The sequence below is a fragment of the Lactuca serriola genome, chromosome 7 (genome assembly GCF_051521515.1).
Source record: "Lactuca serriola cultivar US96UC23 chromosome 7, Lser_US96UC23_V15, whole genome shotgun sequence".
Taxonomy (NCBI): domain Eukaryota; kingdom Viridiplantae; phylum Streptophyta; class Magnoliopsida; order Asterales; family Asteraceae; genus Lactuca; species Lactuca serriola.
The window spans coordinates 164,699,470-164,721,543 of NC_136414.1; the positions used below are offsets into that span (position 1 = coordinate 164,699,470).

The window sequence follows — 22,074 nt, forward strand, 5'->3', positions numbered from 1 at the left end:
TGCGAGCGACAATTGGTGACCGTACGAGACCCTAGTGGGGGAGTTCTTACGGTGTACGGAGAGGGTACACGTTCTGGGTCAGCATTTTGTTCGGCCGCTAGAGCGAGACAGTGTCTACAGCAGGGCTGTAAGGGCTTTGTAGCGTATGTGATGGATACGCGGGTTGATTCAGAGAGACCGAGGTCATTTGATAAGGTTCCGATAGTGCGTGAGTTCCCGGACGTATTTCCAGAGGAGTTGTCGGGCGTGCCTCCTGTGAGGCAAGTGGAGTTCAGTATCGATTTGGTTTCGGGGGCCGCGCCTATCGCCAAGGTGCCCTATCGCCTTGCACCTCCAGAGATGCGGGAGTTATCTTCGCAGCTTCAGGAGTTGCTAGGGAAGGGATTTATTCAGCCGAGCAGCTCGCCGTGGGGAGCGCCTATCCTTTTTGTCAAGAAAAAGGACGGTTCACACCGGATGTGCATTGATTACTGGGAGTTGAACAAGCTGACGGTCAAGAACCGTTACCCATTGCCGAGGATCGACGATTTGTTTGATCATTTGCAGGGAGCATCTTGGTTCTCCAAGATTAATTTGAGGTCTGGGTATCATCAGGTAAGGGTGCGACATGAGGACATCCAGAAGACAGCGTTCAGGACTCGTTATGGGCATTACGAGTTAGTGGTGATGCCCTTCGGACTCACTAATGCCCCGACAGTGTTCATGGATCTCATGAACAGAGTGTGCAGGCCGATGTTGGATCGCTCGGTGATCGTATTCATCGACGACATTTTGGTGTATTCGAGATCTAGAAAGCAGCATGAGGAGCATTTGAGGGAGATCCTTGGAGTTCTGAGATCGGAGAGGCTTTATGCCAAATTCTCCAAGTGTGATTTTTGGTTGCGAGAGGTCCAGTTCCAAGGGCACCTCGTTAACCATAAAGGGATATTGGTTGACCCGGCCAAAGTTGAGGCAGTGATGAGTTGGGAGGTGCCGAGGTCACCCACCGAGATCAGGAGTTTCTTAGGGCTGGCAGGCTATTACCGGAGATTTATCAGGGATTTCTCCAAGATCATCGTGCCACTCACCAGGTTGACCCGGAAGGGTGTTGCTTTTTCTTGGGGCCCAGAGCAGCAAGCCTCCTTCGAGACACTTCGCCAGAGACTATGCGAAGCCCCGGTGTTAGCCCTTCCGGAGGGAATGGAGGGCTTTGTGTTGTATTGTGATGCATCAATATCAGGGTTGGGAGCGGTGTTGATGCAGATAGGGCATGTGATAGCATACGCATCGAGGCAGCTGAAGCCTCATGAGACGAGGTATCCCACCCACGATCTAGAGTTGGGGGCAGTGGTGTTCGCCCTCAAGATCTAGCGTCACTATTTGTATGGGGTTCGGTGTACCATATAGACAGACCACAAGAGCTTGAAATACTTGATGGATCAGTCCAACCTGAATATGCGCCAGAGGAGATTGTTGGATGTGGTAAAGGATTACGACTGCGAGATCCTGTATCACCCGGGTAAAGCTAATGTTGTAGCCGATGCACTGAGCCGAAGGGCGGAGAGCGCCCCGATGCGAGATGTTTGTTTGAGATTGACAGTGATGAATCCGGTGTTGGACACCATTTGTGGGGCCCAGGCTGAGGCTGTGAGATCAGAAAAACAGAAGAGAGAGCTAGTTGTCGGGTTGGTATTGGAGTTCGTTACCGATAGTCGGGGGCTTATGACATTTTAGGGTCGTATCTGGGTACTGTTTGTCGGCGGGACGCGTACCATTTTGATGGAAGAGGCTCATCGGTCTAAGTTCTCGATCCATCCGGGGCCACTAAGATGTATTTGGACCTGAAGAGGGAGTATTGGTGGCCCTGTATGAAGAGGGATGTCGCGTGGTTTGTTGAGAGGTGCTTAACCTGTCGTAGGGTTAAGGCCGAGCACCAGAGACCGCATGGTAAGTTGCAGTCGTTGGAGGTTCCCGAGTAGAAGTGGGAACAAATTACCATGGATTTTATCACCAAATTGCCAAGGACTGCTAGGGGAGTCGATGCAATTTGGGTGATTGTGGACAGGTTGACAAAGAGCGCCCACTTCCTTGCTATCAGTGAGAGCTCTTCCACGGAGAAGTTGGCATAGATGTACGTGCGGGAGGTGGTATCGCGGCATGGAGTGCCGATCTCGATTGTCTCAGACCGAGATGTGCGTTTCACTTCCAGATTCTGGAAGAAATTTCATGAGGAATTGGGTACTAAGCTACATTTTAGTATCGCATACCACCCCCACACTGACGGACAGAGCGAGCGGACGATTCAGACACTCAAGGATATGCTCTGGGCATGTGTGTTGGATTTCGGCGGAAGTTGGGACACGTATTTGCCCTTGGCAGAGTTTTCCTACAACAACAGCCATCATTTAAGCATTGGTATGCCACCCTTTGAGCTGTTGTATGGGAGAAGGTGTCAAACCCCCATTTGCTGGGGAGAGGTCGGGCAGCGTGTTATGGGTAGTATCGAGATCGTGCTTCAGACGAATGAGTAGATACAGCAGTTCAGGCAGAGGTTATTGACCGCTCAGAGTCGTCAGAAGAGTTATGCGGACAGGCGCCGGTCTGAGCTCGAGTTCCAGGTCGGCGACTTTGTACTCCTGAAGGTCTCTCCTTGGAAAGGAGTGATCTGATTCAGGAAGAGGGGCAAGTTGGGGCCCCGATATATCGGTCCTTTTCGGGTGATCGCGAGGGGAGGCATGGTAGCCTACCGGTTGGAGCTACCTGCAGATCTAGGTCAGATTCATGACACTTTCCATGTGTCGCAGTTGCGAAAGTGTGTAGCCGATGAGTCGGCAGTAGTGCCATTAGAGGATATTCAGGTGGATGTGGGCCTGAACTACATTGAGAGACCGGTGGCTATTCGGGATCGAAAGATCAAGGTTTCGAGGAACAAGGAGGTGCCTCTGGTGCAGGTCCAGTGGCAACACCGGAAAGGGTCAGAGCTTACTTGGGAGCCGGAGCGTGAGATGCGTGAGCAGCATCCGGAGTTGTTTCCAGAGTGAGACTTCGAGGGCGAAGTCTGATTCTAGTGGGGAGAATTGTAACATCCTGATTTCCCAGGTACATTATTTTATTTAATTATTTTGGAGTTTGTGGAGGAACTCGGCGAGTTGGAGCCAAGACTCGCCGAGTAGGGTCGCGGATGTTCATCCGGGTTCACGTCCGGACTCAGCGAGTCCATTAGTGGACTCAGCGAGTCCACGCTATTTAATGAAACCCTAATCCCCCGGGTTTGGAGCCTATTTAAGGGCACTTATAGCCTCCTATTGCGGCTACCAATCCCTTGAGAGAACCCTAAGTGAGCCAAATCGCTGTGAGGAAGAAGAAGTCACTTTTGATCCTTGTATCTTTGGTTTAGCAAGAAGGAGGTGACCAAGAGCAAAGAGGGGGTGTGATTCTAGCAGTTCCAGACTTTAGAGACTTCATTTTGAGGTAATAGTTCGAACCTCCTTCAATTTTGGTGTTGATCATTAGAGTTAGGGTTTTCTAACCCCCTTTGGAGAGTGATTATGTGGAGCAAATGGTCCCTCTTCGAGTTTGTGCCTTGGATCTGGACTCAAAGAGGTCCAGAGACCTTAACCCTTGGAGCTTTATGGACCCGTTTGGGGTTATTGGGCTTAGGTTGCCTTTTTGGGACTAAATCTCCTTTTGATGCCTTGTTGTGGTTATACAAGCATCAAGTTTCGGACTTTACGTGACATTCATGCTTGGGGAGGCCAGATCTATGGTTTGGGGAAACAGATCTGACCTCAAGAGGTCAGTAGAGTTTGTGCATGGCATGAACTCGCCGAGTTGTTCTTGTGACTCGGCGAGTAGGGTTAGGGTTTCACGTAAATTGCTCAGTGAGTAAACTTGCCGAGTTAGGGGATGACTCAGTGAGTCAGTAGGGGGTTAAAGTACTGGAGTTCAAGGAGGTACTCGCCGAGTTGTTCTTGAGACTCAGCGAGTTGAGTCGGGGTGGCCCCGCGATTCGTGCCTGGTATGACTCGTCGAGCATAGGGAGGGACTCGGCGTGCCAAGCGGGACAAAGAGTTAGAGGACATGTGTGAACTCACCGAGTCACCAGAGTGCACTCGGCGAGTAGGGTCAAAGTGTGACCGTTGACTTTTGTTGACTTTTAGGGTTTGGTCAACAATGGAGTACTTGTGTCAAGAGGGGGGTAAAATAGTATTTTACCATTCTGAGGGTGCCAATGGTAGGTTGAGTCTAGTCTCGAGGGTTATATTTATAAGAGTATTTATTTATGTGAATAGGCGGAGGCTAGGCAATATCTTCCACCGAGTCAGAGATTTACCGAGACGCCTGAGGTGAGTCTTCTCACTATACTTTACCTAGTGTGGTAACAGAGTTATGTGATAGAGTACTATAGAGTTATATGCCAGTGTATTTGCATGTTATTTATGTGTTGTGATTTATTGTGATATGTGATATGCATGATTCAGAGTTACATAGTTGGGACTTTCGGGTCCATAGAGTTAGGGCTAGAGGGCCCACAGAGAGTTGGGGCTGGAGGGCCCCACTGAGACACATTGACCAGAGGGTCGACAGAGTTACAACATCGAGTGGCTATTATGTGTTAGAGTGGTATTTTAGGGAACTCACTAAGCTTATGCTTACAGTGTTACGTGTTATGTGTTTCAGGTACCGGTGATGACCGCGGGAAGGCGCCGACTTGATTCGTACACACACATGGGATTTTATGTATTTTGATATCGGGAGATGTTTTGTGAAACAAAGACATGATACAATGACATTTTATGTATGAATGAGTTTGTAAGAATGTGTTTGAAAATGCGAAAAATTGTTTTAATTTTTACAGCGTTACAGATTTCCTCCACGCGAGAGGGCGGAGGGTCCTAGGCACTACTCGTCGGTAACGGGGTGGACGAAGTGCCTGAGTAGTGCGAACATCTTCAGCAACTACTCTTCCGAAGGTTCTGAGTTTTCTCGATCAAGGTCAAATATAGTGAGTATAGGGTTCCATCACTCGGAACTTTAATCTCCTCATCCACTCTTCTCAGGGTTTAGCTTATCGTGGGTTCCAGGGTTCCGAGATATTCGCTGAGATGCCCAATTCGTGGGGTTAAGCGTGAGTGGATGGTCGTAGTCAATGTCCTTGACTCTTATCACTCAGATTTCTTTACCAACTGAGGGTGTTAGCTACTATGTTGGCTTAACCGGGATGACAACAAACTTCAGATTTGTGGTCATTATAGTAGCTCAACCCGCAGGGATTCTCTTGACTCTAGCTCCTATTCCGCGGGGTAGGATGAAGGGTTTTACTATGAGGTTCGTGGTAGAGCTCATACTTGGCTTAACCACTAATACTTGGTGTATGCAAGCCGTATATAATTGAGTTCGGCAGGATGTTCAGTTGTGCGACTCCTCCCCAGACCCACAACCCAACGAGGAACAGGGAGTAGGGAGGAAGCACACATTTTAAATATTTTTGATCTCAATTATATACCACCCTTATGCATATACTCAATTATAGTGGTCAGTCCCATGAGTTCTATCCTCTTGATTCACGAACCTGATTGCGAGGTGCGAAGGGTCTTTCTGGGGGATCTACAGAGTATGCTACGGGTGGTTATCGTCTTCTGGAATACCTGCAGTGTCTTTCACTTCGGTTTCTATCTGTCTAAGAAGGGTTGGTTAACAGCGCGCGGTACCCTTCTCCTGGGTACTTCGGAAGGTTTGAAATAAGAGTGACGACTGAAGGATCGCATTAGTCTTTATTATATTTTATTATGTTTAGGTTCGGAAGAACCTTTATTTGCCGAAATGGCTACGGTGAAAGTTCTTTTTACACAGCACTAAGGGTTTACACATGGTTGCACGAAGTCGAACCATGATTGATAGAGGCGTCGAAGTTGGCATACTTCGACATGACATAGAATGAGGGTCGATAGAGTCATGTGCCGAACGGGCACACAAGTTCTAGGTGTCTCGGGTTTCGTCCAGTGTATCACTGTCGCGGATACTTGGACCGATAGAGTCGACGCGGAACTATAGAGGGTCCTGAGTGTTTCTGAGTAAAGTACCTTTTCATGAATGGATTCTCACGAGGCATTTCTATAATCGCCTAATATATACTAGTCATGTATAATTAAGGTGGGGAGGACTGTTGACTGAGCGACTCTGCCCTAAATCCACAACCAAACGAGGAACAGGAAATAAGGCGACATTCACTCATTCTAGGTCTATCCATCTCAATTATACATGGCCGTAACGTATATATTTAGCCATTATAGTTTTACCTGATGAAATTTTAAATTTTATAACCGTGCTGCGACTTTCGCCTTAACGGGGAAGTAATTACATTTTGAATTAGCCTTTTAATGTTTTTGGTTAGTTATCTGAGATTAAGAGACGTACCAAAAATCTACCGAGTTCCTTGATGCTTCTCCCTAAGCATTAGAGTTAGACTCCTCCTGTGTCCTTGTCTTTTCTTTCCGTTGGGTAATCTCGCTTTAGGTGCCCAATCTCACCACATAGGCGGCAAACTGTATTGATCGCCACATTGGTGGTTGATGTAATAAACTCGACCGGGGTTCTGCAGACGCGAGCAATATGCCCATTCATGTGGAACCTAGCACAATAGAGTTCTCGATAGATACCATGATGATGGTAGCTACATTTGCTGTAGTGGGGAAGGTTTCCTAGGTATGATCTTCTTGAAGTCGGGATGTAGGGGCTGGCAGGGGTATTGACTGTCTCAGCTCGTTGCCCTTCGGAAGGTCCTTGAGCTGAGGTACTTCCCTCCTCGTTCTTGAACTTTCTCTTAAGTGGATTTGGTTGAGGTTCTTGGGTGGCTGGGTACACAGAGTTTGGTTGCTGCTGTCCATTACTTGGATCGGAATTCTCGATAGGGCTCTTGCTAACCTTGGCGTTGTTAGCATTCAGTTGAGCCATGACAGCTGCTACGGCTTCCGAGACTACAACTTGGAACGTAGCTTCATCGAATAGGAGAGTCGGTTTCTTGCCAGTGGATTGGTTACGCTTCTTCGGAGGCATGGTTTTCCTACACGGACAAGAATCACAGCTGGTGAGAGACGATGGTTAACCCTTAGACGTATCTATCCTTACTATATTAGGCATAAATTTTTCCCGTGCTTCAGATATTGGTTGTCTGAGTGTCGACCTACATCCCTATGATGTAGTCCGGGTATTCAAGGTAGAACTATGAGTATCGGAAAAGCCATAAGATGGGATTCGTTCCTACTAAGTTACCTTTATACTGGGAAAGGTTCACTCTCCGACTTGGAAAGATCTGAGAACAGTTCGGAACGAAGACCGCGGGAAGAAAGGCTCATGAAGACTTATGGCTAAACACTCTCAATAGAGGTGTGGGGATCCACTCTAATTGTATTACTTGCAACGGGAAAAGACGATTTACCTAACACATAGCGTGAGTAGTGTAATCACTAACTCACTAAATTGTATTATTTTATAGGCGTATTAGCATGACGAAAACGGGGAAAAGACACTTCTCGGGTTCCATGTACTGGCTCCCTCTGTCTACCTCATATCCTTGACTGGGACCGGCGTTGGTTTCCTTCGGGTAGTTACCTAGGGTTTTCTTCTCCTATAGACATATTGAATTTCTACTCCGCCTTACTTCCGAATCCGACTCTGGGTGTCGTCACTTCATGATGGATGACTGGAAATCTCGGAAGTTTAGGCGAATTTCTCACCGATGCCCCTAAAAAGATATAGGCACTTGGTGATTTCAATAGTCTAGACCTAGTTCATTTATTTCCGACTGGAAATCTTCTCAATGAACCTCTTCGGGGTCTGAATCAACTCTTATGTCGAGTATTGAAGTGGATAGGGTTTTCTACAGGGTTCGTGCGAGAATGGAAATGTATAAAGAATCCTAAGAGATTATTAACATTTCATTGGGTGATCCATATCGAGTCCTGCTACGATTACATAGGGTATACAAATCATATATAGCTTAGATCCGATAGGCCTTCGAATATGTGATACTACTCTATATCCACATCCCAATGAGGAAAAGGAAGTAGAGCGAAACCACACATTCTTAGCCTATGGGATCCTTATTATATATAACCTTGAGAGTATACCCTCTTGTAATTGTAGGTATATCAATAAGGATCTTTTTAGTTCTTCACACATGGTTATCTATGGTTCCTAAAATACCCCTATGGTTTTTTTTTTATTTCTTGTTTGTTTCTTATCTTCTGAATATGATTATGGGATTAATGTGAGTCTTTTAGTATTCCAAAATACTCCCATAGTATTTTAATCTTTATGCTTGGCTCTAACATTCCTAGTTGGTAAGTTTCAGACCTGTTGCAACACCACTATCACTCCCAAGCACACGTTCATCGCATCTCGAATAAATGTAGTTGATCAGGTTACATTTATTCCAGCTTACGATTACATAACTGCCCAGGTTTGACGGTAATGCTCAACATCCTAAGACTTTTATTCTTGTTCTTCTTGTGATACTTTTGTTCGAGTGTTTAGATTCTAGATGTTCTTATACTTTGGTAAAATATGGTTATATTTTAAAGTATAATTCTTGGTCAGAGTGTTTTATCCCTATGTATTTATAGGCTGTATATCTTTTATGAATTGACATACTTAGCTCACTATAAACAATGCTCCGATACCAATCTGTCACACCCCAAAACCGGAACGGCGGAAACGTTCTAGGGTGGATGACGTCATGTCAAGTATCACAACATATGCAGTATAATAATCAAAGTACAACAACCATTGCATTAATAGTAATAGTTTTACATGGTTTACATTTCATAGAGACATTAAAGTAATACAAGTAATAATATAGGTGCAGCTTGGTACTAACTGTCTTCACCAAAAGCTCCTGGGATGTACCTGTCTATTGCTGACCTGAGTATACAAGTTATTTTGAAAGCGAGTATCAGCATTATTATAAATGCTGGTGAGTTCATAAGTATTTAGTGTCATTTGTGTAAGTAAGCATTTTATTCAAAATAACTTTATAAAAGTAGTAGTTTAGAGTCTACAGTGTATTAGAGTCCTTTCCAGAAAATCTTATATTTTCTAATTAAAAGTAGTCTTCTACCAAGACTCGACAGTGTTATGTTTTAAAGAGAAATTTTCCCTGAAATACTATCATTACCCAAAATACGGTATTTGACTTTAAAGAAAGTAGGATAATATCACTAGTAAAATACAAGGGAAAATAACATATTCCTCAGCAGAAAATACTGCTGACTAAGGCAAAGAAATCATAGACTCCAGGAGAGTATCAAGTGAACGACACGCCTGGCTCAGTCTAACAAAAGGAGACACAGACCCCAGACGGTATCAAATGTACGATACGGCTAGCAAGGTCTAAAACAAAGAAACACAGACCCCAGACAATATCAAATGAAAGATACCGCTAGCAAGGTCTAAAACAAAGAGAAATTCTAAGAGTGTGTTCCCAGCATACAGTGTTAATTACTGTTACCTTAAGGCCATGAATTATAAGGTAAACATGGATATACTTGTAACCAGACTGATCGACACTAGATTACTTGACGCCCTGCAAGCGTCGATGTAAATATGACATTTGTCACCCTTTAGCTTGGTAGGCTATGGACTGTAGCTAGCAGTCAGGGTGCGGGAGTGTCAGTCCCGTATAGATCTATACACACAATGCCCGCTCTCCCTACAGGAGACTTTGGTTACCAACTCGATGACAGGGAGATCCGTGTCTTGAAGATGCATCTCGTAATCTGAATTCTATTAGAGGCACTGGAGAGATGATATAGACTCGCGTGTGAGCTGACCCTTATAAACCTTTATGTCTATACATGTACACATGATATATAATTAATGTTTAAACAACCCTCGGACGGATATCCGATACCCACCAGACCACATCCCAACGAGGAAAAGGAAATAGGGCGAACTAGCCTTCCTAAGTCCTTTAAACATCATTTATATAACTATACAGGTACAGGCATGCATTTAACGACATAGTAGCATTTAAATAAGTAGAAGCGTTTAACGAAGTAAAAGCGTTAACAAAGTAGAAGCGTTAACAACAAAGTAGAAGCATTTCACGAAGTAGAAGCGTTAACAAAGTAGAAGCGTTTCACGAAGTAGAAGCGTTTAACGAAGTAGTAGCATTTAACGAAGTAGAGGCATAACGAAGTAGTAGTATCTAACGAAGTAGAAGTATAAAAACATGGAAGAAAACTTTGGAAAACCTTTACACTTAAGAAAATCATGACTTGGTATTCTTTGGTAAAATAAGTTTGAAAACCTTTAGAAACCCTTGAAAATCTTTCATAAACAAGTTTTGATTATAACTTTGATAAAACAATATAAGTAAAGAAAACCTTTGTTTAAAATACTGCTATAACTGAATTTGAAGTAAAACATACAGCGCGAGAGACAATTTGAGAAAAAAATTTGAACAAGTAAAGACGTTTTGGAAAACCATTTACAGTATCATACTTGGTAAAACAATTGACAGTGTAATAAATCCTTGTGCATGCGGGTTATCAATCACATGTGATTGATATGATAACTGGCATGTTTTAACTGATGGGTTTTAGCCATAAGAACTTTCCTATGTGCGCATGCAAAACCCTAATGCTTGGATCTAGGTTTCTCTAATTAAACATGCTTTGAATCCAAGACTTCTAATAACTAATTAGGTATAAGAACAATACAAAATCAGATCTAGAAGTTTACCTTTGAATCTCTTGTTTGATCTTGTTGTCTTGGAGCTCTAGAGTCACAATTGTCACTCCTCTAATGGCTTACAAACACCAACTAGCAAAGAGGATGATTTGAGAGAGAGGTTAGGAAGAAATCGGCTAGGGGTTCTCTTTTTTTGAAGTGATGCCGATTTCCCTTGCTCAAGGGATCTATTTATACTTGTAGACTCCTTAGGGTTTCACCTTTAAACCCTAGTTGGATAATATTTCCTTAAAGCAAACCAAATCCTTACCTTAGATAAGCCTTGGACGATTTTGAGCTATCCTAAGCCCTAGAATCCGTCCATCCCTTATCCCTTAAGGATTTACAGTCTAAAGTGTAACTATCAAACAATTGACAGTTTATACCCTCTTATTTAATTAATCTTTTTAAGTCACCAAATTAATACTAATTAATTTATGACTTATATTAATCAAATAACAATATTATTATTCCTTATATTATTCTCATAATATATTAATAATATTTATTCTCTCATAATAAATCATCCTGTCAAGTTGCTATGGTGAAGGCAACCCAAAAGGACCATGCACAATCGGATCAAATACTTGCCTAATATAGTTGCAGCCTTAGACACTATTCCAACATTAACTTGTATTCCCCCTCCCATAAAAGCATGTAAAAACATTTAAAAGGTTAATTCAGGGGCATGAACTCACCTGTTGTAAGCGGATCGAACGAAAGTGCCGGTTGGGTGCTCGGTGTCAAGTAAAGACTTGAACACACTTAGTGACTTATTAACATATGATGACATATGTTTACATACAATTAGTAAATATAATACTAATTAAACACGTATACGCATCCTAAAATGCGGACAACACTTTGGTCAAGTGCTAGGAGTGTCCCGGGTAACATCTAAGGATGTGCATGGCCTAGTTAGGGAGTTTACTCTTCAAGAGTAAACTCTTTATAGAGTTTAAAATCTTTAAGACCTTATACCCATGAGTTTACGGCCGTAAAATCATGGATGGTGTGTTCTTTGATGCATTAAGGTCTTATAACACTTGTGGAACTAGGCTAGGTTCAATTCTAGGGATTATGAAAGGTTTAAGGCTTCAAAATGGACCATTTAAGGAGTTTACGGCCCATGACTACCCCTTGAGGAGTTTAAAACCGTAAACACATGAGTTTACGGTAGTAAACTCATGTTGGTCCATTTCTTTTGTTGTTTGGTGGTTCTAACTCATGCATGTAAGGTTCTAGTCACTTTTAGGAGCTTAGGAAGGTGTTTAGGGCACTTAAACACCTTGGAAAGGTGTCTACGGTCTAAGAAGATGTTCTTGGGGAGTTTACTACCTTAAACACATGAGTTTACGGTAGTAAACTCATTTTTTCCGTGAATCCTATGTTTTGGTGGTTGTAGGTTAAGCATACAAAGTTCTAGTTCCAATTCCAAGCCATACAAAGTGTTAAGGGCACTTTAACACCCTTTGGGGGTGTTTATGGTCTAAGAATAGGTGTTTACGGTCCAAGAACCTTCTTGGGCCGTAAACTCAAGTGTGACATGTTTTTGTATGCTTTGGTGCATATCATGAAGGAAAATAAGGTTCTATGCACTCAAGGAAGTTCATGGAAGCTCTTAGGGGTGTTTGAGGGGTAGTTTAACACTTAAACAAGTGTTTATGGTCCATGCATATGGGTTTACGGTCTAAGGATGTTCTTAGACCGTAAACTCATGTTTACTCCCCATTTGGTCCGATTTTGGTGTTCTAAGTCCTTTCGTGTAAGCCTCTACGCCATTGCTAAGCATGAGAAGTGTTTGGGAGGGTTTTTGGGCATCAAACCCACTTCCAAAGGGGTTTACGGTTTTGGGAGGCTCCCAAGACCGTAAACTCATGTTCTTGAGGTTTTTGGATGATTAGGTCACAAATTTGCAAGCTAGATAAGTTAGATAACAAGCTAGGAAGGTTTACTTACCGATTTGAGGCTCGGAGGGGTGATTTTTGACCAAAACCCGTTTGTAGAGAGAGAAAGTAGAGAGAGAGAGAGAGAGAGTTTAAGGTGGGAAAAGGCTTCTAAGGAGTGTCCACCCACCCTTATATAGGGCTTGGATGTTGTACCCGGTATACGACTACCCGATACTTATGTTTAACGAGGTTTAAAATTTTACCCGGTTAAATGGCCGCAAATATAAATAAACTTTTTCCAAATAAATGGAAAGATAATTTACGTGTTTTTATTTTCGCTTGACGAATATTAATTTAAATATTCCAACGGGTTTAAATCTGGTCAAAAATATTTTCGGGATAAATTTGGCTAATTTTTGACGTAATTAATTTCGACGTTAAAACTAACGGAAATTTTTGGGTTGTCACAAAAGCCCCTTGCTCCAAGCCTGTTAATCTTCAAAGATCTCCTCAACAAACACTCCTTCAAGATCCAAATGCTCTCTAATTCTCTCACAAACGAATATTAGGGTTTCTGGACTTCAAGGGAGAGCAAAGAGGTTGGGGAAAGGGTATTATGTTCTTTATATAGGGCTCAACCCCCGGGATTAGGGTCTTCTCCATACAACACCAACTCGCCGAGTCTAGCCACCGACTCACCGAGTTGGCCACTTAACACGCGACCAGAATCACGACCCTACTCGCCGAGTTGACCATCCACATTTTCACTTTGAACCCTTAACTTGCACTCCTGAACTCGGGATGTTACAAAAATAGAAAACCCTAGCTAGATCTAGTGATTAAGATGGAAAGGTTCAAACTTTATACCTCCAGAAGCTCCTTAAGGTCGACAATATGTAGATTCTTGAAGCCAAAAGACACTCCAAGCTTCCTTGACAACTTCTCCTTCTTGAATGAACTCTAAAATGACCACAAAACCCACTCCTTAAGCTCAAAAAAACCTCTCACACAATATCTCAGCTGTAGGTGGACGAAATGAGGCTAGAGAGGCTGATAGGGTTTGGTCCAAGAGGCTAAATGGTTTTTAAATAGGGTTCAAATATGATATTTAGGGTTTTAGCCCTGTGTTGCGTACGACCGACATACCCTTACGTACGCCCCGCGTACACAAGGCTCCTTCACGACCCTTTTCCCATAGTATGTTAAGCGTACCCTTAGGTACGCCCAACATACGAGAGGGACCATTTTTCCAGTTAATTCATTTTCAAGGGTTTCAAAGGTGTACCTGATTTAGAGTGTTACACCCATAACTATAAATGGGATGTACTTAACCCGATAGTAGCATTGTCCTTTTGGGTTGCCTTCACACCGGTGATTGGACAGGATGACTGTTGAGGAGAGAGGCTGATTTATTATTAAGAATAATAAATTGGGGTATAAATATGATTTTTTTAATATATTATATGAATAATATATTAATTTGGAATCATATTATTAATTAGTATTTAATCAGAAATTAATTTGGAATTAATTTTGGGATTAAAGGAATTGATTAAAAGTACAGGGGTTGTTTTGTAGTTATTTGATAGTTGAGGCTTTCGGCCATTGGATCCCCCTTATTAGGGCTAGTCCGAAAATCCTAGAAGGATCTAGGAGGTTTCGTCCAAGGCCTAATGCAAGGAGGTCCATGGACTTGCTTAGGCCCTAAGCTAAGGGATTAGGGTTTCCACCCCGAAACCCTAGCTGTCCTCAACTATAAATAGGACCCATATGCTTAAGAATTCGTCCCACCCCCTTGAGAATCTCTAGAAGAGACGATTTCTAGTGCTAGTTACATTCCATCCTCTCTGTCATATTTATCCTTTCACTCTTGTGTGTTTGTGAGCCATTAGAGGTACTACATTTGTGGTACTTGTTCTCAAGAGCAAAGGAACTTCAAGATTTAGTTGTTATTACTATATAGCAACAAAGGTATGTATTCTAATCCCTTTTGTTTTTGATTTTCGAAATATTAGATGCATGCTAGCGTTTCCTTTTTGTGTTCATTTCTTGTATGTCTAATAGTGAAAACATAGATCCAAATTAGGGTTGCATGCACACATATGATTGTTTGTATAAAACCCAACAGTTATGAAAACATTTGCTTTAGCCGATTCTATAGCTAGTATAAACTTGATGCTCTATTCGTTTTATTAGAAGCTCAACCTTCCAGAATTGAATGCTACTAGAATGACAATTGATATGGCTAATCGTTCAGTGACTCATCCTCGACGCATAGCTGAGGATATTTTGGTAAAAATTGGGAAATTTATTTTTCCAATAAACTTTGTGGTACTTGATATGAAGGAGGATAAAGATGTACCAATCATCCTTGGACGTCCTTTACTCAATACCGCATGAGCCTTGGTTGATATACGCGAGTCTAAACATACCTTACGAGTGGAAGATGATGAAATGACTTTTGGAGTGGAAGATGGATTCAAGAAAGACTATGCTCAAAGTGAAGTATTTTTCATGAATGAAGAAAACGAACTTGATGAGTTGGAGAAATTGATGGAAGAAGAAATTCAAATAATAGAAAAGTTGAACGTACTAAGCCTAGATGTGTAACCTAGATGCTTGAGCCTAGTGGTTTGGAATTGCATGTAAGGAATGATTAGCCACTCCTGAGATAGTTGATATAGAATATATTTTACCTTGACTTTTGAAATGTTTTAGCATCTATTGGAGATTTCCGCACATAATAACTTTAAACATTACTCTGATAAATGTTTTTGAATCAAATGGTTTATTCATATCTTTGAAGTTGTAATTTGAATAAATATTTTTATTTTTAAATGAAAATTTTGATTTGAAATTTGAGACGTTACAATTTTTTTTTTTGCATTAACATTTACTTTTTTTTGTCAAAACTATATTTACTTCCCTCTGAACTTATTTTATAGTATATAAATACCAATTTTATGTATAACAATATCTCTCCTCTAGTTGTTTATAATAAAAATTTTAGTTCATATATATATGTAATTTAATAGTTTTTTTTAAAGTTTTTTGCCATAGCTCCAAATATGTTTGGGGTAGGAGTGAGATCAACACAAAACATTCCAATTTAAACGAATAAGATTGACATGATATTTAAATCGGTTGTAAGAGAGATAAATTGAATCTCATCCACCGTCTTTAAAGAGAGCACCTAAGCTTTCTAAAAATAAGAGGATTCATGGCTTTCCAAATCGACCATACAAGTGAATAAGTGAGACCAAGTTTCATCTTTTTTTAGTTTTTTTATTAAACCCATTACAATTCAACTTCGATAGCAGGTCTAATATGCATGCCGGTGGGGAGGGCAAGTAGCCTTACCATTTACCTTTTATAGAACCATCTTCAAATATCCATATAAAAATAACAACTAAAGAAAAGGACATGACGTAGAAGCAAGATTGACTCCCCTCTTAGCAAGGTTTACCACAACAAGAATATTGTTTATCGACACACGTTACATTAGTTTTTAAGTTAATTTGACAAATAGGGCTAATGCCATCTCCAACGATGTTCTATTTTAAATTGAAAAGCAGACTTAAGAGGTGCTCCTTGATTGGATAGAACTATCTTGAAGTTTTATGTATTTATATAAATTTCTCATATTCATACAAAAAATTTTAGATGATGATTTTTTCTGTTTTAGTTTGTATTAATGATTCGATCTATTAAAATAAAACTTGTCGTTGTTGTTTATTTATTTTTATTTTTTGTTTTGGTTTCAAGATCTTAAATGAAAAAAATTCTTTTGCTGTTGAAGAAATTAAAATCACAAAGATCATACTTGTAAAGAAAAATATTAGAGAATGAACCTATGTTTATTTTTAAAACAAATGGAACATTTGCGTAATTTTGTGATTTTATCTAAAATAAAGGATAAATATGTTGATTTTGTTTAAAAACAAAACAAAAGAAAATTTCATCGAATATGATATTTTTTATATTAATATATGATTCTTTATCTAAGCATTATTTAATGTAATGTCTGCTTATTTTTTTCGGCCCTTAAATTCTGTGTGCATTATGCATATACATTTTTTATCATTATTCTGCCTTTAGTAAATATAATGTTTTTATCTAGATAATACCAAATATCATGTTGATTTAACGATTTCAGTTAAAAACGATATAGTATGTTAACTACCTGGTTTTATTTTATTTTTATTGATAATTTTTGGTGTAAAAATTCCCGTTAACAACTTAATTTGTTTTAGATACAACTTTTTTAATTTTTTAATTGGGATCAAAGTAGAAAAAACAAAAAGAAAAGAAAACCAGAAATCCTTCTTAACAAATAAAAATAATTTTGCCATCTTTTATGCATTATGCCATATGACTCTTTCTTATTATTTTCATTTTTTTTCTACATGTCATTTTATGGTTTTTTCATTTTATTAAATTCACATAATATATAAATATAATAATAAATGTATATTAAAGTCTTATTAGTTTCCTTTATTTATTTATCTAAATTATTTGTTTAAATATAAAAGAAAAAACACTGTAATTTAAATAATTCAATATTTTTCTTATTTTTTTATATAAATTCAAACTTCAAATGTTTATATATATATATATATATATATATATATATATATATATATATATATATAATAAACCAATGTAATATACGGGTCTTACAACTTACAACTAGTTACGGTGGAGACTACACTAAAATGGATTCATGAAATTCCATTGAAGGTAACCTGTTTCATGTGGAGGGCAAAATTGGAAAGAATCCCAACTGCTTGTGCTCTACTCAAACGCGGTATCCAGATCACTTCCCCAATTTGTTCTTATTGCGAGAATGAAGAAGAGGATACAACCCATGTGCTCTTTCGATGCTCTATGGTTGTAAGGGTATGGGAATGGGTGCTTAGCTGGTGTGACCTCCCAAATATTCACTTTGAATCCGTTGAAGAGATGTTGGCATTCACAGCGCAGTGGGGATCATGTGAGATGAAAATGAGAGTTTTAATTAGTATTTGCTATGGGACTACATGGTTTCTTTGGAAGGCAAGGTGTGATTGAGTGTTCAAAAAATTAAGAACATCCCCTGCCAAAGTGGTTGACTCGATAAAGTCCACGGTGTTTCTTTGGATGAAATATAGGAGAAAACATTGCACTTTTCAATGGATTGATTGGTGTATCAATCCTTTTATTTGAATGTAAATTTTCTTCTTCTTGTACTCTTTGCCCCTCCTAGCGTCTTGCTAGGGTGGTGGTTTTTTAATAATATTTGCCGGTTCCAAAAAAGTTAAATAAAAATATAACTTTATAATTTGTTAGAGAAAACGATAGGCGATAGCTATAAATTATTTATTTAACTATTTAAAACTTAAATGTATATCCTAAAGACCTAAACTACATTATTTTTAGATAAATGAATTGAAAGATTCCCAACTTCGGCTCTATTACTTACATATGCGACAAAAGCAGCCCATAGATGCTCATTTATGAGCTTAAAAGGGCATGGATCATGCCAAAAGCCCATTTCAAACTGTACGAGAGGACCAACCGACCAAGTTATAATTCAATTTCAAATGAAAGCACGTCTTCGGGAGTCATCTTAAGTAATCTACCAACTTGACTAGTTTTGTAATTTGAATTTAGGTCTATGTTAGGATTGAAAATTACGACATATATTTTATTATGATGTGTTGAAAGGGGAAAACATAAATAAAGCTATAAAAGAAACGAGTTGAAATACTCGAAAATCATAGATATTTGTGTTAAACTTTTTACCAGATTTGTTTGTGATCTCAAGGTGATATTTAGAGCATTGGGTATTGGCATATGACATGCCACATCACCCATAATGTTATAACATCATTGTAAGAAATTATCTCCATATTATAACACCCACTAATTATTATTTTTCCTTTTTAAAACCATTCCAATTCAATAGTAAAAAAACCAAAAGTCAATCACATTCCTCGTTATTGATCTTCATCGTTACAATGAATTGTGCCTTAACACCCCCTTAACGAGAAAGGGGGATGGTGTTCCTCGTGTTATGACCTTGTTATGAGGTGTCATCTTAACAATAACATCACTTCTTGTTGCTCACACCACATCCTCTTATACTTGAAGAAAATGTCTAATGTTCGAGTCTCAACGGTTATTGTTTAAGAATTTCAAATATTAATGATATCTACAAGTTGCTGATATAAGATTTTACGTTAATCGCCTAGTGGATTGTTGTGTGATGATCCAAAGGCGGAAATGTATGGAATGAATCTAAGTTGGTGTTGACTTCTTTAGGATTGTTATCGATTTCACAAAATATTTCAAACAAATTATAAAGAAAATAATAGATAAGTTTCAATGTTTCATTTTTCATCGTGCCATACAAGATTCATCAGTTAGAACATGAATCAAGTCGACATCACACTATGTAAAGAAATGTGCTTTAACCAATTTTGAAATCAATTCACTAACAAGAAAATACAGGTTTTACATGAAGACAGGGAAGCCTCGATACCTCCACCAAGCTCTCCAGTAAAAAAACAATAAAAAGAACTGAAAACCCTTGAAATCTCACTTAACTAGAAAACAAAGAACGAAGATGCAATAACTGACTATACGATCGATCGACCACTTCCTCCCCATATTTCTTTTCTATATTTACATCACAAACTTAAAGACGGAGGAGGGTGTGAATACTGAATACTGAATCCATGAATAACGAATACTGACATCAGAAATCAATAATAGGCTCGCCAATTGTAAGATTTCGCTCCAAAGTCCATGGCAAGTCAAAGAGCTTCGCAGTTACGAACTTGAAGATTTTATTTACATTTATATTGTAAGATGCACTCGAGAAGAACAATGTCGCGTTTATAGCCTTTGCATATGCTCTTGCCTGTACAATTATAGATTAATATTAAGACATATATAATATATATGTATATCATAATTTTAAATATATTATAAAATGTATTTTGAGGCAAAAGGTGTTAAGTGTGAACTTTCCTCTTTTGATGGGACTTGTGTGACATAATTCAAGTTTGGAGGTGGGCAGAAGAAACATTCTTTTAGAAGTTAGTGATGGGTTATCCCATCATTTTCATCATGAAAAGGTCAAACTTGTTGGCTACAAAATTTGACTTTAAAGGTGCAAAGTCCTTTTTTATTTTATTTAGATTTTTATTGGTAATGCGTGTAAGTATGTATATTTTTATTAATTTAATAGCATCAAATTCATTTTTATGTATAAGCACTTATATAAAAATCGATCATATTTTTTTATCAATAACATAAAATAATAATCAATTTTATATCTGGTAAGCACGAATTATGAGACTTTTGTCAAAAAAAACTGAATATTACCTGACTTGCAATTGTCCACTGTAAATCCAATGGAAGCTGAACGAATTCGTCGAACTTGCTACCAACCATAACATGAATCGCACTCTAAAATCATTCAAACAAATAATTAATTAAAAATCAATAAAAAAATGTTTTCACAAAAATGTAATATAATTTATATTCACCTGATTATAAGTCCTAGCTTGTTGATGCCAATTGATAACACTGAACAAAAAAATATATATAATTAATATTTTCTGACAAAAAGAAAATTCAAGAATCAAATTATGATATAAAGTAAATAGTACCTATTAAGTGTACAACGACTTGTTAAATCAAACATGAACAACAATGCTACCGAATCTTTACAAGCAGCAGGAATCGATGTTTTCAAATCGGCATCTACATATGAATTATGAAAACAAAATTTTAATTTAAATAATTAGAATCAAATTCTTCTAGAATTAAAAAAGAACTATTAATCAAATAAAATATTAATTAATTACCTTGACAAAATGCATCACAACCCACTTCCCAAATGGTGTAGGAAATCCTGGCTCCTTTAACACACAATGTTTTATCCATCTGATTTATGCCTTTAACTTTTAATTCTTCTTGATTCTTTTCTTTCCCAACGTATTTTGCCTTCAATTAAATTATATAGTTTAATTTTAAACATTAAATAAGAAAATAGCAAATGGGTAATTTGGGTATTCAAGAAAAAACACAATTAAAATTGGGTATTTCATTTTTCAAGATTTCTTGAAAATATAATCTGAATAAAAAAGGAAACGAATTTAATTATTAAATACTAACCAAGAAGCTCGTTTTTCCGATATGATGATCACCCAAAAGACTAATCTTCAACGTCACCAAATCAGAAGTATCTTGATCATGATCGGAGCCACCAGAGGACGACGACATTTCGCCGCTGGACGCCGGAAACTGGTGGCTCACGGTGGCTGGGTCGATCGTCGTTGTCGGAGAACGACGAGACGTCGGAATCAAAGGACCGGAGTGCAACAATTGTCGGTACCGGACAGATTTTCCGATCCAACAAGCAAGAATTTGGTGCCAGAGAGATCTAGCACATCGCCGGAGAAGAGCTACACGCCATAGAATCGTTCTTTTTAGGTCTAATCTGTACATTTTTCTGCTAATCTGAGTCATTTTTATAGAATTTCTTTCTAATTTTTCGAGAAGATAAAAATGTATTGGGGAAGAGATAGAGGGGCCTCTCAAGAACTGTGTTTTATGTGCCTCTCAACTCAAGTAGTGGTATGAGAGTTTAGGGTATTTTCATTTTTATATTTTTTTTTGAGAATTATTTAATATTTTTTTTTGGTGTTTAAAAAAGTAATTAAAATTAGGATTTTTAACAACCGTTAGATTGACGACGTCGACCGTGTAATAGGGACAGCTGACCTGTTTTTCAGGAAGGCAAAGATCCGATATCAAAATCAAAACCTCCTTTCCCCCTTCATTTGTGTAATATTTTATTTTATATTAAGATTAATATTATAAAATTTAAATATCTTTTGTTAATTTTGATAAAAAAATAATATATACCTATACATTTTGTTTTTGTCTATTATCTTTGACTTATGCTACCCTTGTTTTAAAGTCATTTATGTGACACGATTATTCTATATTTGATGATGCATTACTACTTACATCTATCTCTCTACCTCAGTTATCGTTATTGTTGTTGCTATAAAAGATATAGACTATTAGTTCATTATATCAATTATCTACAAAATAATGTTAATAAAATATAAATCAAAGTTTTCGAATATTACAATGAGACATAAATAAGCAAGAAAGGACTTTAGGTCAGTGAGATCATATGTGATCAATAATTGCAGTCCTCATGAGGGTAATTATGTCTTATGAAAAAAGTATAATAATTAAATTAGGTATGTTAGAAAAAAATCGGGTTATTGGAAAGGTGGCCACTTAAAAAATTAAGTTAGTTTGGAAGTTAGCATTGTAGTATAGACCAAATGTTGGGCATGTGGCAAACCTTCATCAAAAGACATTTATTAATGAAACTACTGGTACATAAGTAATCAAAGCATGGTTAGGTTGTCACAACTCACAATGATACTTCCTAGTGTTTTAAAGC

At 38.6% G+C, this 22,074-nt stretch overlaps 1 protein-coding gene across 1 annotated transcript; it reads right to left on the bottom strand.

Moving 5' to 3' along the window:
- Nucleotides 1-19,049: 19,049 nt before the first annotated feature.
- Nucleotides 19,050-21,222, bottom strand: LOC145063197 (septum-promoting GTP-binding protein 1-like). The gene is made up of 6 exons (XM_079010783.1): nt 20,766-21,222; nt 20,456-20,594; nt 20,258-20,351; nt 20,135-20,174; nt 19,971-20,054; nt 19,050-19,503 (listed from the first exon to the last, which is right to left on the bottom strand). The coding sequence occupies exons 1-6, from the start codon at nt 21,117-21,119 to the stop codon at nt 19,339-19,341; spliced, it is 876 nt and encodes a 291-aa protein (XP_078866909.1). The 5' UTR covers nt 21,120-21,222; the 3' UTR covers nt 19,050-19,338.
- Between the last annotated feature and the right edge of the window lie 852 nt (nt 21,223-22,074).